The sequence below is a fragment of the Salmo trutta genome, chromosome 30, assembly GCF_901001165.1.
Source record: "Salmo trutta chromosome 30, fSalTru1.1, whole genome shotgun sequence".
Taxonomy (NCBI): domain Eukaryota; kingdom Metazoa; phylum Chordata; class Actinopteri; order Salmoniformes; family Salmonidae; genus Salmo; species Salmo trutta.
This window is the reverse complement of record NC_042986.1, coordinates 12760876-12777849: the sequence shown is the minus strand read 5'-3', so window position 1 is coordinate 12777849 and position 16974 is coordinate 12760876. Positions and strand designations below refer to the sequence as shown.

General features: G+C 42.7%; 1 protein-coding gene across 1 annotated transcript in view; it reads left to right on the top strand.

Annotated features, from left to right (window-relative positions):
- Positions 1-13879, top strand: part of LOC115167983 (hematopoietic progenitor cell antigen CD34) — a 32792-nt gene extending 18913 nt beyond the window's left edge. The window contains exons 2-8 of the mRNA XM_029722800.1: positions 1538-1792; positions 2643-2947; positions 3517-3597; positions 8225-8333; positions 8478-8530; positions 10009-10161; positions 11663-13879. Of these exons, the coding sequence (XP_029578660.1) occupies positions 1538-1792; positions 2643-2947; positions 3517-3597; positions 8225-8333; positions 8478-8530; positions 10009-10161; positions 11663-11845 (1139 nt within the window). The 3' untranslated portion in view covers positions 11846-13879. The remainder of the gene's footprint in view (positions 1-1537; positions 1793-2642; positions 2948-3516; positions 3598-8224; positions 8334-8477; positions 8531-10008; positions 10162-11662) is intronic.
- Positions 13880-16974: the final 3095 nt, after the last annotated feature.

Sequence of the window (16974 nt, the reverse complement as noted above, 5' to 3'; positions counted from 1 at the left end):
TAGGCCTATAACCCATTAACCTCATATAAACTCAGATGGATAAATGTTTTTCTATAGTTTCACTTGACTTTACCAACATCCAGGCTTGCCTGCAACAGCTAACCAATCTTATTGTAGAAATGTGATCTTTCCCTGACCGTTGGTGTAGAGTCAGGGGTCCTGACTTTAGAGGGTAGGGTTTATTTGTGCAGGCTGTAGAGGCCAGTACCACACACTTTGACCATTAACTACCTAGGGTTACTGAGCAAACAGGCCAAATCAGTCCACTGTGCTAAAAAAGTCAACCTACAAATTAGCCATCTGAATCTGGGGTGTATAGCTAGCTGTGTTAGCATTAGGTGTTGACACGTAGACCTACATCTACAACCGGACTACCACAGTAAGTAAGTTACCACAGACAATTATTTTAAGAGTGCCGAGCTACTTTATGAAAGGAAGTAACACTAAATAAAGAAGTGTTTGAGCTCTCCCTTCTGTGCAGTATACAAAGGCCTTGGATCAAGGCTACATACACTATATACACAACAGTATGTGGACACCCTTTCAAATGAGTGGATTTGACTATTTCAGCCACATCCACTGCTGACAGATGTATAAAATCAAGCACACGTCCATGCAATCTCCATAGACAAACATTGGCAGTATAATGGCCTTACTGAAGAGCTGTGACTTTCAACATGGCACTGTCATAGGATGCCACCTTTCCAACAAGTCAGTTTGTCAAATTTCTGCCCTGCTAGAGCTGCCCCGGTCAACTGTAAGTGCTGTTATTGTGACGTGGAAACATCTAGGAGCAACAAAGGCTCAGCCGCATGGTGGTAGGCCACAAAAGCTCACAGAACGGGAGCCCCGAGTGCTGAAGAGCGTTGCGCGTAAAAATTGTCTCTCCTCTGGACTCTGGAGCAGTGGAAACGCGTTCTCTGGAGTGATGAATCACACTACCTGCCCCAATGCATAGTGCCATCTTTAAAGTTTGGTGGAGGAAGAATAATGGCCTGGGGCTGTTATTCCAGTGAAGGGGAACCTTAACGCTACAGCATACAATGACATTCTAGATGATTCTGTGCTTCTAACTTTGTGGCAACAGTTTGGGAAATGCCCTTTCCTGTTTCAGCATGACAATGCCCCCAGGCACAAAGCAAGGTCCATACAGAAATGGTTTTTGAGATCGGTGTGGAAGAACTTGACTGGCCTGCACAGAGCCCCGACCTCAACCCCATCGAACACCTTTGGGATTAATTGTAATGCTGACTGCGAGCCATGCCTAATTGCCCAACATCAGTGCCCGACCTCACTAATGCTCTTGTGGCTGAATGGAAGCAAGTCCCCGCCCCAATGTTCCAACATCTAGTGGAAAGCCTTCCCAGAAGACTGGAGGCTGTTATAGCAGCAAAGAGGGGACCAACTCCATATTAATGCCAATGATTTTGGAATGAGATGTTCGACAAGCAGGTGTCCACATACTTTTGGTCATATAGTGTATCTTAGCAATGGTATCAGGTCTACATGTTGATTCATGTTGGTTTCTCTCGCCCAGATGAAGTTCACTGTCAAGATTCCATTGATACACCTTATACATCCGATGCCAAAGATGCCCCGAGTGCTGCAACCACAGACGCCCCAGGTGCTGCACCCACAGACGCCCCGGGTGCTGCAACCACAGACGCCCCAGGTGCTGCACCCACAGACGCCCCAGGTGCTGCACCCACAGATGCCCCGGGGGCTGCACCCACAGACGCCCCGGGGGCTGCACCCACAGACGCCCTGGCTGCTGCACCCACAGACACAACAGGTAAGATCTTAATAAGATCCCTGACCAAAGTCCACATCAAAGCTTTGAAGTCAGTAGTTAGGCCTATATGCTATATCCAAGGGGATGACAATGGATCATGATTTTAAGATTGTCTCTCACTACGCCTATTCAAATTCTAGGAACATAATATTGCTAGAAGTAGAGACTTTGTATAGCTCTGGATAATGAATATAGGGTAGAGTAATGAGTATAATACCTTTCCATTAACCATTGGTCAATCATCTATAAGTGAATTACATTCCACCCATTCGTAATGCATTTAATGACAGTTATAACCTCAGCAGAGCTAGTAGGCCTAGTGCTCAGAGTTCTATCACACTGCTCTTCCGGTTTAGGAGTCACAGCCCTCGCAGACGACACTCAAAATACTGATGCTGATTATTATTTCATCTGATTGTCCTCTTACTTCTTGTTCTTCATTTCCTTCTCTCTATTTAAAGAAAACAGAACTAGATACTAATTATGTTGATTAAAAAAAAGATGTTGCTAAAACCGAACACAACTCGTCCCCAATAACAGTCTTCCTCCCAAATGAACTTCAATCCACTTGACCCTACATTTGGTCACTTCCCTTTTGCAACTGTCGGTTTGTTATTATACGTTGTCCTGTCCACCTGTCCAGTCTGTTCGTCTCTACCAGTACCCGTTGCATGTTTGTTTGTTTTCTTCTTCACTTCCATTGTCTTCCATCAGGTGACTGGGTTAGGATAGGTCAAAAACTAGGGTCGTGATGGGGCATGTGGGTGGGATTGTGAGGATTCCGGAGGGTGGTCAAGGGGACTGGGTATTCGGAGCTGTATGTTTTCAATAAAAATGTTTTAAAAAACAGGTACTGATGCCACCATCGAACCCCAAGCCCCTGTAGACGACAAGGCCACTACCGTCGCTAACTCCACAGCTGACAACACTGCTGGGAACAGTACTCCAGTACCAGACCAGGACACTGCCTTCACTCCAGTACCAGACCAGGACACTGCCTTCACCTCCATGGTGCCAGAGCATGACCCTTTAGCCACAGGTGACACCTCTGGCACCACAGCTGGACCTGGTGTTGACACACAGGGCACTAAAGCTACTGATGACCCGGGTGCACCTGTTGTGCAACTGGGGCACCAGGCCCCTGTTTTTGTTCTTGTGAGTAATACCCAACTACATCATGGTGGGGAATGCCTACAATGTATTTAGATGCTGTATCATATTAACATGCTAAAAGAAGGCTCAAGACAGTACATTTCCTTCAAATTCCCTGTATCATAAGTCAATGTAAAGGGGCTGCTGCCTATATACATAGACTTAAAATCACTGGCCACTTTAATAATTGGAACACTAGTCTCTTTAATAATGTTTCCGTATCTTGCATTACTCATCTCATATGTATATACTGTATTCTATACTATTCTACTGTATCTTAGTCTATGCCACTCTGACATTGCTCAGAGATACCATATATTTATATATTCTTAATTCCATTCCATTGTGTGTATTGGGTATAAATTGTTAGATATTACTTGTTAGATATTACTGCACTATCGGAGCTAGAAACACAAGCATTTCACTACACCCAATAACATCTGCTAAACACCTGTGACTAATAAAATTGGATTTGATTTGAGGGTAGCAGATGATTAGTGAATGGAGAGATACGTTTACAAATCTGATGTCAACTAATGAGTGAAAGCTTTATGCCGTCTCTGTTTCTGCAGCCCATTGTTGAGTGTGTGGACAAGGAGGCAGTGAAGGACAAGGACACAGTCAAGGTGGAGCTTTCTTCAGAAACTAGCTGTGTGAGTATCGACATGTTTTACTGTTATTATGAAATACATCCTTATGGACTTTTCCCATGCCCTATTAGCCTCTGTGGTGTACCACACGACCCAGGTCTCATCTGTTACAGTACAGTATAGTCTAAGCCATTAACAAGGGTATCTCTGGTACAGTTACCCTGCCCCCATCCTCTACCAGTGTATACTGTGCTGTACTCTTTTCCCAACCGCAACGCTAACAGAGATATCAGCCTGTACCAACCAGCTACCTGTGAGACCGACATACAGACAGAGATAGACAGACAGGAGGAAAAAGTTGGGGCCCCTTACCCCTCAACCCTGCTGCCACATTCCTTTATACCCTGGCCCTTATCTGGCTCCCAGCACCTTGGCCTGGGAGGAAGTCTCTGTTTCATTCCACTTAGCCACGGGAAGATTAATACACCTCAAACTGTTCGTTGGAAATATGGGGCCTGATATAAAGGCAGATGTTTTCTCAGATATTCTTTAGCCGTTCTAAATCATCCGTCCATCTGTCGCCATAGATAAATGAGGAGGAGGACTGATGTCTCCTCCCTGGGCGCCTCTGTGGGCTGTATGGGTCTAAGGTCAGTGGAAGAATAGTAGGGGTGTAGCATGGGTCGCTGGCAACTGACTAGGTATTAACCTTTCCCTTTCCATGAAACGAGATCCATTCCAAAGAAGAGGAAAATCTCTCAATGAGAAAAGTCATGTAATGTGGTCTCCAAAAAATGTGCCCTGTAAATTCCCATGGGAAGCAGTCCCTTTTTCTGAAGAACCAGTCAACACTCCCTATAAATAGCAGCACCTAATAATAACACAATTATTATAAAGAACAGACACATTAGTCTCACTCAAATGTCAATAACAAATAGCACTCTCGCAGACCTAGAAATAGAAATGCAGACATGGAGTCGTGGTTTAAGAGTGAGGCGCGACGGAGAAGGGTGACATCTTACGAGTTCCAACCCGACTTTGCTATTTAGTGACTTTTTTGTACAGAAAAGTCATACTATTATTACATATGTCAAAGCACTTCTGGACATCAGATTACTAACCTTGATTTTGACTTCAAATCCGACTTCAACTTCTACTAAGCTGTTCCCTTGTTCATGTACGGCCTTAGCCCAAATGACAGATGATTGGCTAAAGAGTAAGGATGACAGGGAGTTAGTGGGTGCAGTGTTGTTAGACGTTAGTGTTTCTTTCGATGTAATTGATCATGTACTATTGCCAGGTAAACTCAAGTGTTATGGATTCACATCCACTTCTCTATCCTGGATGGAAAGCTATCTATCCAGAAGAACACAGATTTCTATTAATGGGAGTTTCTCATACAGTATACATCTAAGCTGTGGGATTCCGCAAGACAGCTGTCTAGGTCCCCTCTGCTACATTTTTACAAATGATTTACCATCTGTAATTGAAAAGCAAGTGTGGTAATGTATGCTGATGACTACTATGTATAGTGCTGCATCAGCACATAATGAGTTAACTGATGTACTGAAAACATGAACTAAGAAATGCGAGTGGGTTGCTAAGAACAAATTGGTGTTTCTAAGACCAAAAGTATTGTGTTTATCCCTAGAAATATGCTTGCTTCTGAAGCGCAATTAAAATGTTTCAATGGCTGGAGTGACTGTAGAACAATTGAAAAAGACCAAACTACTTGGCATCAGAATTGGATGCATCGCTATCCTGGTCTGATTATATCAACAACATTGTTATTAAAATGGGAGAAGGTTTGTGACAAGAAAATGCATTTACTTTGTCAGGTGATTCAATCTTTGGTCCTGTCACACCTAGAGTGGTGTCCATTAATATGGTCATCTGCAGTAAAAATATATCCAGTACCAGTCAAAAGTTTGGACACACCTACTCATTGAAGGGTTTTTCTTTATTTTGACTATTTTCTACATTGCAGAACAATAGTGAAGACATCAAAACTATGAAATAGCACATATGGAATCATGTAGTATTAAAAAAAAAGTATTAAACAAATCAAAATATATTTGAGATTCTAGATTCTTCAAAGTAGCAACCCTTTGCCTTGATGACAGCTTTGCACACTCTTGGCATTCTCTCAACCAGCTTCATGAGGTAGTCACCTGGAATGCATTTCAATTAACAGGTGTGCCTTGTTAAAGTTAATTTGTGGAATTTCTTTCCTTCTTAATGCGTTTGAGCCAATCAGTTGTGTTGTGACAAGGTAGGGTTGGTATACAGAAGATAACCCTATTTGGTAAAAGTCCATATAACGGCAAGAACAGCTGAAATAAGCAAAGAGAAACAACAGTCCATCATTACTTTAAGACATCAAGGGTCAGTCAATCTAGAAAATTTCACAAACTTTCAAAGTTTCTTCAAGTGCGGTCACAAAAACCATCAAGCGCGATGATGAAACTGGCTCTCATGAGGACCTCATGAGGACCGCCACAGGAAAGGAAGACCCAGAATGACCTCTGCTGCAGAGGATAAGTTCCCTCCTGTATTCCCTGTACTCACTGTTCACCCATGACTGCACGCCTCCAACTCAATCATCAAGTTTGTAGACGACACAACAGTAGCTGGCCTGATTACCAACAATGACAAGACAGCCTACAGGGAGGAGGTGAGGGCCCTGGCAGAGTGGTGCCAGGAAAATAACCTCTGCCTCAACGTCAACAAAACGAAGGAGCTGATCGTGGACTTCACGAGACAGCAGAGAAAGCACATCCCAATCCACATCAATGGGACTGCAGTGGAGAAGGTGAAAAGCTTCAAGTTCCTTGGCGTACACATCACTGACAATCTGAAATGGTCCGCCAACACAGACAGTGTGGTGAAGAAGGAGCAATAGCGCCTCTTCAACCTCAGGAGGCTGAAGAAATTTGACTTGGCCCCTAAGACCCTCACAAACTTTTACAGATGCACCACTGAGAGCATCCTGTCGGGCTGTATCACCTTCTGGTACGGCAACTGCACCGACCGCAAGCGCAGGGCTATCCAGAGGGAAGTTCGATCTGCCCAATGCATCACCAGGGGCACACTGCCTGTCCTCCACGACACCTACAGGAATCCAATGTCACAGGCAGGACAAGAAGATCATCAAGGACATCAACCACCCAAGCCACTGCCTGTTCACCCCGCTATCATCCAGAAGCTGGAACCGAAAGATTGAAAACAGCTTATATCTCAAGGCCATCAGACTGTTAAATGGCCATCACTAGCCGGCCTCCACCCTGTACCCTCCCCTGAACTCAGTCACTGTCACTAGCCGGCTACCACTCGGCTGCTGCCCTATGTAAACAGACATGAAATCACTGGTCACTTTAATAATGGAACTCTAGTCACTTTAATGTTTATATACTGTTTTACTCATTTCATATGTATATAATGTATTCTGCTGTGTTCTAGTCAGTGCCATTCCGACACTGTTCTTCCTAATATTTATATATTTCTTAATTCCATTATTTTACTTTGATATTTGAGTGTATTGTTGTGAATTGTAAGATATTACTGCACTGTTGGAGCTAGGAACACAAGCATTTCGCTACACCCACAATAACATCTGCTAAATATGTGAATGTGACCAACAAAACTGGATTTGATTTTTGCTGCTACTAATCTCTTCTTTATTTTACTTTTATTATCTATCCTGATGTCTAGTCACTTTACCCTGCATTCATGTACATATCTACTACCTCAAATACCTTATTATCTATCCTGATGCCTAGTCACTTTACCCTGCATTCATGTACATATCTACCTCAAATACCTTACTATCTATCCTGATGCCTAGTCACTTCATGTACATATCTACCTCTAATCCCTGCACATTGATCTGGCACTGGTACTCGCTGTATAAAACTTTATTCTTGTGTATTTTATTACCCTTGTGTTACTATTTTTATATTCAATTTTTTACTCTGCCTTGTTGGGAAGGGTTCGTAAGCAAGCATTTCACAGTAAAGTCTACACCCGTTGTATTCGGCGCATGTGACAAATAAATTTTTATTTGAGAGGCCCACTGTGATGAACATAGAGATCCAGAACCCTGCTTTAAAGAGTCACTGGTGAGTGAGTGAGTGAGTCTCTTCCATTACGCAAAGGCTTATGGCGTGGTGAACGCACGGACATAACAGCCTACTGTATTGAACACGATGGAAGACAGAGAGCTGGTTTCAAGTGCAGGGCGCAGCAGGTGTTTATTGTAAAGGACCACAGGAGGAGGCAGGTAGCTGGGTCCAGGGGCAGGCAGAAGGTCATACACAGGGGGTCCAAAAAGGCAACAGTACAGGCAGGGAAAAGGCTAGTAACGTCGTCCAGGAGATCAGGCAATAGGTCAATAACAGGAAATTCGATAGGCTAAAATACAGGCAAAAGGCATCATTAGTGAGGCAGGAAAAAACTATCATACACGGGAGGTGTAAATTACGGTAAACCCAGCGCTCCGAATAGAAGTGTGTCACAAAACAAACAATACCTCACAATGATGGGGTGCAAAGAACTGAACTAAATAGCGTGTGAGAACAAACAGATTAGAAATCAGTGTTGTGGTTTTAACACATGATAAATAAACGTATGTTTATAGTTCAAATAGTGAGCAAAACGATATGATCATTAATCTGAAACCTTTTTCCCATAGTCAGTGACCAAGAGAATCATGGAGGATTCAGCCTGGTGCACAGGAGACTGCAACCTTAAACTGTTCCAGGAGGAGAACTCTAACACACTGGTTTTGACACGAGCTAATGGTAGGTTTACCTGTATTGTCTTATGTACTAGAATGATGTGTTTGATTTATTTATTTTGATTTATGGGGGGGACTTTGAGTATTTGAATGATTAGAAATTGAAAGGTGCCTTTTTCACAACTGCCATTTGTCTCTCCCCTAACAGGTGGAGTCAAAGAATTGTCAGAGAGCCTGAACAGCCAAGACATCAAGGGCCAGGTGTGATCCCTGTTAGCACTAGAGATGGAGTCTTCAATACTGTATTTATTCATGTTGTACTATCTTTTGTACACAACTCTGAATGTACTGTGACACGAGTGCCATGCCGGCTTTAGTTAGTAGTTTCATAGCAACCGCGATTGCAATTTGTTTATAGGAGAGACACAGAGAGTATAGGGAACCAAATGGGGAAGGGAAACACAAGGCCCCACTTACAAATCACTTTGATTTAATATAAATCCCAGGAGTGAACAGTCCCATCACCAGGGTGAGGAATCTCCCCCAGCTTCCCAGAGTCCCCCCCCCCCCAATGACGTCTCTACCAACTGACACGGCCCTGTGATCACAACACTGGCGACAGTCCCTCCTCCCCCTCTCTCTGTGATGTTGTCTTGTCCTGTGTATCCCTGTCTAGGTTACAAACTCTACCTTGGTCCCCTCCTAGATACAGTTATTGAGCCCATTCACTTTAATCACTTGAACAGCCATATTGAAATGTGCCTGAACTAATCATGTCAACTTCTTGTCACTTATTGTCATGCCAATGAGTGAGGTTAAGGTTAAGACTGTTGGTGCTATCATTATTGTCATGCCATGTTTCCAATTGGCTCATTCATCCCACCTTCTCTCCCCTGTAACTATTCCCCAGGTCGTTGCTGTGAATGAGAATGTGTTCGGTCAACTTACCTGGTAAAATAAGGGTTAAAAAAATAAAATCAGCAATGGAGTTCAATTGGCAAGAGATCTGGTGGGATCTAGGTTAGCACATTGGCTAGCTAGCAAGCAATCCTAGATTCATGAGCAGAGTAGCTAGCTGCCTGTCTTTTATTTTTTATTTTTGGAAAAATGTATTTGCTGCATTGCCGCTGGCTAGCAAGGTCACCAATTCATTGCCGCTGGCTGTCAAGGTCACCAATTTGAAAACTGTCCATGTCTTCATAATTTACACTTTACTGAATTCACAATTAGTTTAGCTTTACATCTACACTGCTGATGACAAGATTGTGTACGAAGCTAACGTCCCTGCAAGCAAGCATAAAAATATACCGTCTATGTCGTAAATGTCTCCTTCTTTGACTGCTTTCAGCATCCGTCTTCATCTGCCAATTTTTTTTTAGTTAGCTAGCTAATTTGTTGGTGGCACATTTTGCAAGTTTCTGGTCCATCTACACACCACTCTTTGAAAGGCAACTTTCCCTGCGAAATCCAATATGGCTGCCAACTGATAAAAGCCTTTTCACTTCTTTAGATGTTCTGTGTTTTTTGTATGTTTGAAAGTCTAATTGCCTGAAAAATAAGTTAAATATAACAGATTTGCAGTAGGGTCACTATGATTATATAACTCAGTATTAACCAGTCATCTCTGTCTCTCTCTTTATTTATTTATTTGTCATTTGTTCGTTCTCTTTCTCGTTTGTTCATTCTCTCTCTTTCTCTCTTGTTTGTTCGTTCTCTCGATTTCTTTTTTTTCTCTGTAGCTGGGTGTGGTGGAGGCAGCTCCTCAGTGGGGTAAACACTCTTCCACCATACTGGTGTCTCTGCTCATCACTGGCCTGCTGCTGGCTGCTGCCCTCATCGGAGGCTACTGTCTGAAGAAACACTGCAGACACAACGCCAAGGGCATGAGGCTGGTCAGTCATCGTTGTTAGGCTATTTACTTACAGTCAAATCAAATCAAAGCGTCACGTGCGCCGACTACAACACCTTACAGTGAAATGCTTACTTACAGGCTCTAACCAATAGTGCAAAAAAGGTGTTAGGTGAACAATAGGTAAGTAAATAAATAAAATAACAGAAAAAGACAGGCTATATACAGTAGCGATGCTACATACAGACACCGGTTAGTCAGGCTGATTGAGGTAGTACAGTGTGAACACGTAGGGCTATTCACCGGTTTACTGTTGTGGTTGACCGTTGTTTCAATGCATCTAGATTCTAGTTGCAATATGTAGGCTACCCTAGATCTCATTCGTGTATGACCTTAGGGTGGTACCCATTAGTTGTACTGTATTGTATTACAGCACTGATTAACCTTGAGCATAGGCCAGATGTGCCCTGTCCACTTAGCTGCAGCTCCACCGGGTTAAGTTGTCAATGATTTGATGTAGATGGTACACTGTACAGCTTATGGTGAAATGGAGTTTTTATCATTGTGTGATTTCAAACAATGTTTTCACTGACCTGTGTTCCATTAATTCAACATGCAAAGCTCGGTGTTTTCAATAAAATTGTACATTCCCCCAAAATATAATACACGCATTTTTGCAGGCAAATTTTTCTGTTTCATGATATTTCTAACACTGATACAAATCAAAATGGGAAAATAATATAAACACTTTATTTTAGAGGAATTGTTGCCTGCCTTGTAATTTGTCACGGAGGAACTTTATAAATGTTTTCGTTTATAAAGTTCCTCCGTGACAAATTACAAGGCTGGCAACAATTCCTCTAAAATAAAGTTTTTATATTATTTTCCCATGTAAACTTTTATTTGTCAAGTCAGTTAAGAACTAATTCTTATTTACAAAGACGGCCTACACCGACCAAACCTGGACGATGCAGGGCCAATTGTGCGCTGCTCTATGGGACTCCCAATCACGGCCGGTTGTGATACAGCCTAGATTCAAACCAGGGTGTCTGTAGCGACTCCTCTAGCACTGAGATGCAGTGTCTTTGACCGATGCACCACTCGGGAGAACTTACAGCAACACTGAGTTCCAGCAGCACACGCCCTATATAATGAGATTTATACAGCTGTGTGCGCGTGCGCGTCTGCGCATGCAACGGTTTCAACTCCTTGCCAAAGAGCTACAGCTGTTTTTTTCTAAGACCAGTCAGTACTGAGGTCACATGATAAAGACCCTCACCGGGTATGTGCCTTAGAGAGAAACCCAGAGAGAAGAGCCATATTGTGGACGTCACTGCTTTAGTTCAGTTACAACTGTAGCTCAACTCCTCTAAGGGTTTTTGATACTTACAATCTATTCCAGTGATTTATTAGATTCTAACATTCAAAATTGGTGGTGTGTACTGTATACAGTAGCATATTGTTAAATATATCCATCCATGTTTGTTTGTAATAGTCCAGCAGCATGTTGATGTTATGTTGATCGTGTTCGTGTGTTTGCCCAGGCTGAGGATGCGTACCCAGTGGATGAGGAGAACCAGGGGAACACCCTGGTGTCTGTGGCTCCTCTCAACCCCCTTGAGACCCAGGAGAAGCCTGCTAACGGGGATTCCCATGAGGCCGCCAAGACTCAGCCCCCTCCCACCAACGGCCACTCCACCACCAACATGGCAGACACAGAGCTGTGAAGACCCCCCTAGAACCCCTGGAGAAGAATGAAACTTACCCCCCCCCCCCCCCACCATCCCTCTAACACCAACCCTTCCCCTCAGAACACGGCAGAACTCCAGAAACCCCATCCTACAGTGGACATCAAGGACGAAAAACTGCCCCTCATAACCCCAATAACCCCCACATAAACACTCCTTCAGACTCTCCATGTCCCCCACTTCGGCTACATACAACTCCATGGTAAAGACAGATAAGATTGATGATGATAAGGCTTGATACTAATGTGAATGATGATGATAATAATGATGTCGAGGGCTTGTGTCCCTGTCCCTTGGATGCTTTCATCATCCAGGCCTGGAGGCTGGGCCGAGGCAGGCCTGGAGGCTGGGCCGAGACAGGCCTGGAGGCTGGGCCGAGGCAGGACTGGGTGGGGAGGGAGGGTTTTACGTTGTTAATCACCACTGGCTCCACGACGGCAGCTGGGGTCACATCAACCACGTCATGTGCCCTGACTGCACGTCATCAGGTTTAAAGCTTCCTTCCAAAAATCCGTTAACCCTAAATTGAAGCAAAGCTTCACGTTCAATTCAAATTGGTCCTTAGACCTTAGTTGACCGTACAAAATAGCAACAAAAAAATGTAACATCCTTAAATCTGTTTACAAAGTTCTGAGTGGAATAAAGGAGCGCTCTGAGCTTGTTTGTTCATCTTTGTGCATGCTTGTGTGTTTGTGCTTGTTTTCTGTGTATGGGTGTGTATTTGTGCTAGCAATTTTGTGTGTGCGCAAGACTGTCTGCGTGCGTGTTTTTGCGTGTGTGCGTCAGCTATACATTTTTTTTCTTCTCAATTTTGTAAAATGAGTAGACAAGGTGATGGCTTAGGGAGTTAGGACCCCAGTAGTGGCGATGAGAGGGGTCCTCTTTTGGTGCTTAATCTCACCGCCAATCTGTAGGAGACGAAGCAGGAAATAATTCTCCCCTTCATTACTGCAAGCTGAACCCAGATCAGCCAATGGTCTGACAGGAGGTAGAAAAAGAAGATCCACACAGTGTCACCATGGCAACTGCTGAAAACCATACCAGACTGATTTGTATAATGTCTGGGGCACGGTGTAGTGTATATAGAGGTCAGGTGTGCCAATCCTTTCAAATAAGTCAGTATTATGATATTTGTAATACCTTTTGTAATGGTATAGAATTAGACACTTAATACATACAGTATTATACTGAACAATGTTAAATAATATGCTTTTGTTTTATCATGTTTTTGTGACTCTTGTGTACTCACTCACACTTGCATTGTTCTAAGCCACAGAAGTCCTTTTCACCAGCTTGCCATGCAAACATTCTGTATAGGAAGGAGTGATCATATGCAGAAAGTACTTGTAGCTTCTTTTTGTTTCATTTTAATTTTATATCATATGAATTCTGAGGTTAAGGTATTGTTTGGGTCTCTTTTAGTGTGTCTGAAACATGTCTTTAGCCTAGTGGTTAGAGCGTTGGGCCAGTAACCGAAAGGTTGCTAGATCGAATCCCAAGCTGACAAGGTAAAAATCTGCCCCTGAACAAGGCAGTTAAGCCACTGTTCCTGGGCCGTCATTGTAAATAAGAATTTGTTCTTAACTGACTTGCCTAGTTAAATAAATAAAAAATATACATGTTGCCCAATGCTTGGCAATACATTTGAGCAGAACTGCATTTAAAACACAGCCCAATGTATTGTTTAAAAGTACACTTGGCATGCATAGCAGGGTGATTTCTTGTTTATAGACATCTACAAGTAGATTAACTCATATAGTCTACCCTTAAAATCAGGAACTAAGGGGAATATTACAATTTCCATTATGCATAACATTACATGACTGTTTTTGTTTGATCTAACTAGAGGTATTTGCCATTTTAAGAAAACATTTGAGCACATAAGTTACCTTACTTTCATTTCTACTTTTCAGAAATGTTCTATATTTTTAACATCACTGTTTTAAATCTACTAGCGTCCTAAAATTCAAGATAGGAATCAAGTTTGGAAAATAAAATGTTTTTATAAATTGACATTTTCATCTAATTCCCAGTGTAAAGAAAAGTTGTAGGCCTCTTAACCATAACTACATGTATCCACTTGATACCCTCAGTTGACTTCACTCGGTCTGTCGTCTGCTGTGTTGGAGGGAATGTAGTATACAGGCAAGGTTATGGCTGGGGGATTTTTTTTTTTTTAAAGCTCAATACCGCTGTAAATCCCATACAGCCAATAAGGTCACACAGCTGGTTTGCATAAGCAGTAGTAATGACATCACTTCACACAGTTTTGTCTTTGACTGTTTGGGTGGGGCAAAGAAAACATCCCACAGCTGTCTCTCTGTGTTGGTCGTGATAACCAAGTGCCAGGCAGGTTAAGATTGATAGGGAAACCGACAAGTTTATTATTTGCAGTCTCTTTATAGACAGTTTGTAAGATAAGCTAGAGTAAAATATTGCTCAGCCCACCGTGATATCTACACGCCCAAGCTATATTCAGCCTGTACTTTTGGATATCGCACTTTCTGTCAATTTATCTACACGGTTGGTCAACAGATATCTGCCACCATTTACACACCCCTCCCAGTAATCACAAGACACCCATGTGACCCCCCACCCCCGAAGGGAAAATATTAATCCAAGGCCGTTAGTAAGATCAGCAATATGAATGTGCCCTCATACCAAGCGTCAATGTGTCCCAGACACTAGACAAAAGCAAGGCCATGCCTGGGGACAGGCCAATGAACAACTCTGACTTTATACAGATATGCCTTTGTCCAGAAGAGGAGTATAAACAGTATATGACAGTAGAGAGGCAGTATTCCAATCACAGTACATAGTAGAGAGGCAGTATTACAATCACAGTACACAGTAGAGCCATAGCTTATTAGAATGACAGTATTCTCCGGCACCATAGCTTAGATCACATAAAAGCAGATGAACATTCTGTCTGTAAATCCATCTCTCTCCTGTTATCTTTTGAATCATCAATGAAAGTAATATTGGCAGGAATCTTGCTCCATATTGACAAATATCTGCATGATTTAAGGAATACCTGGGATAGGATTAAGTAATCCTTCTAACCCCCCCCCCCAAAAAAAAAAAGATATAGATGTACTATTGTAAAGTGGTTGTTCCACTGGATATCATAAGGTGAATGCACCAATTTGTAAGTCGCTCTGGATAAGAGCGTCTGCTAAATGACGTAAATGTAAATTATTTAAACATGATTTCACCAGGTCATTTTTCTGTAGAGGTGCGGCAACTGGACAGATGTGTCTGGGCTGGGGTGGAGCTGAGTTTTGTACTTACTGTGTGGGAGGACCAGAGGAACCCACCCATGTGAGACAAACGAACGACTGCCCCCTCTCGGAAGTTCAAGGCCGACCGCGGTACTGCAGGCATTGTTGACAGAAAACAGGATCCATGACAGTAAATGGTCAAATATCGATCTTCATTGTTCATCTTCGTGTAAATAAATAAAACATTCAAAGACAATCATGTTACCAATAGTTATTTCTAATAAACAAGATGTATGTCCTTGAACCGATTATTTTAAAATCGCATACAGAAGTAGTTGGAAGGATAATTTAGTTGCTAATGGCAGCCTGCAGTACCCCGGTCTGCCTTCAACGTGAGTTAACCAATGAGAGGCAGCAGCACTGAGTTAGCCTGCAACGTTACCGGCCACTTCAAGCCATTCACTCCTCCCTTTCACCTTTATACCACTCCATCCCTCTAGCCCGGCCCTGTGTGTGGCTAGGGTAGTCAGAGATTATGAACACAAATCAACTGGCTGTTTTCATGGCGGGCGGGTCTCCCTTGGCGTAGACACAGCTGTGCGTCACGTCATGTTTTTCCTCTTCCTGCCAAGACGCACCCCTGACACCCCATCTCCCCTCACTGACGGTAAAATAATATCGGTCAGGAATCGAGGGAGAGGACAGGGCCGTAGCAGGTATATCTGTCCCGTAGGATTACAGTGTCGCCAACACGTAATGGTAGAGACAAGACTGATGATGCAAACTGTCAAGTAAAAATGAACTAAATAATTCCCTAATCCCACTGATATTTTTTTAGGACTATGTAATGTTATAGTAGTTACATACTGCACACAGACTAAGGCATAGTTTCTCAACGAATAGTGTGGCAGCACAAGTATGTATCATTGTTCAATACTCACCAGTAGTCATTGAAGGTGGAGTCATGGCAACAACAACAAAAAAGTATCAAAATAGTTCCTATTTTTGATACGGGTGTGTTCGTAAATTCAATCTGGAATGCCAGAGAGCGCTCAGAGTGCGCTCTTGGCATTCGTAAAATCAGAGCTTTGTCAGATTGTCCATTCATAAATTCAGAGCGCACACTGGATGCTCTGGCGGAGGAGTAGGGTTGATCCGAGCGTTCTGACCTCACTACGGCAGCCAAGCACCCACGCTAACGAGCCTGCAACTCTCATCTCCCCAGCGTTGCACTTCATCAGTTATTTCATTGTGGAATCATAGCCATGGGAAGGTACTTCATCAGTTATTTCATTGTAGAATCATAGCCATGGGAAGGGTACTTCATCAGTTATTTCATTGTAGAATCATAGCCATGGGAAGGTGCTTCATCAGTTATTTCATTGTGGAATCATAGCCATGGGAAGGTACTTCATCAGTTATTTCATTGTAGAATCATAGCCATGGGAAGGGTACTTCATCAGTTATTTCATTGTGGAATCATAGCCATGGGAAGGTGCTTCATCAGTTATTTCATTGTAGAATCATAGCCATGGGAAGGTGCTTCATCAGTTATTTCGTTGAAGAATCATAGCCATGGGAAGGGTACTTCATCAGTTATTTCATTGTAGAATCATAGCCATGGGAAGGGTACTTCATCAGTTATTTCATTGTAGAATCATAGCCATGGGAAGGGTACTTCATCAGTTATTTCATTGTAGAATCATAGCCATGGGAAGGGTGCTGGACAAGTGCTCAGCACCCCTGATAAATTGGAATAAATTTGCCAAAGTTCAAATCAAAAACAAATAAAATTTTGTTGGTCACATACACATGTTTAGCAGAAGTTATTGCGGGTGTAGAGAAATTCTTGTGTTTCTATCTCCAACAGTGCAACAATATCTAACA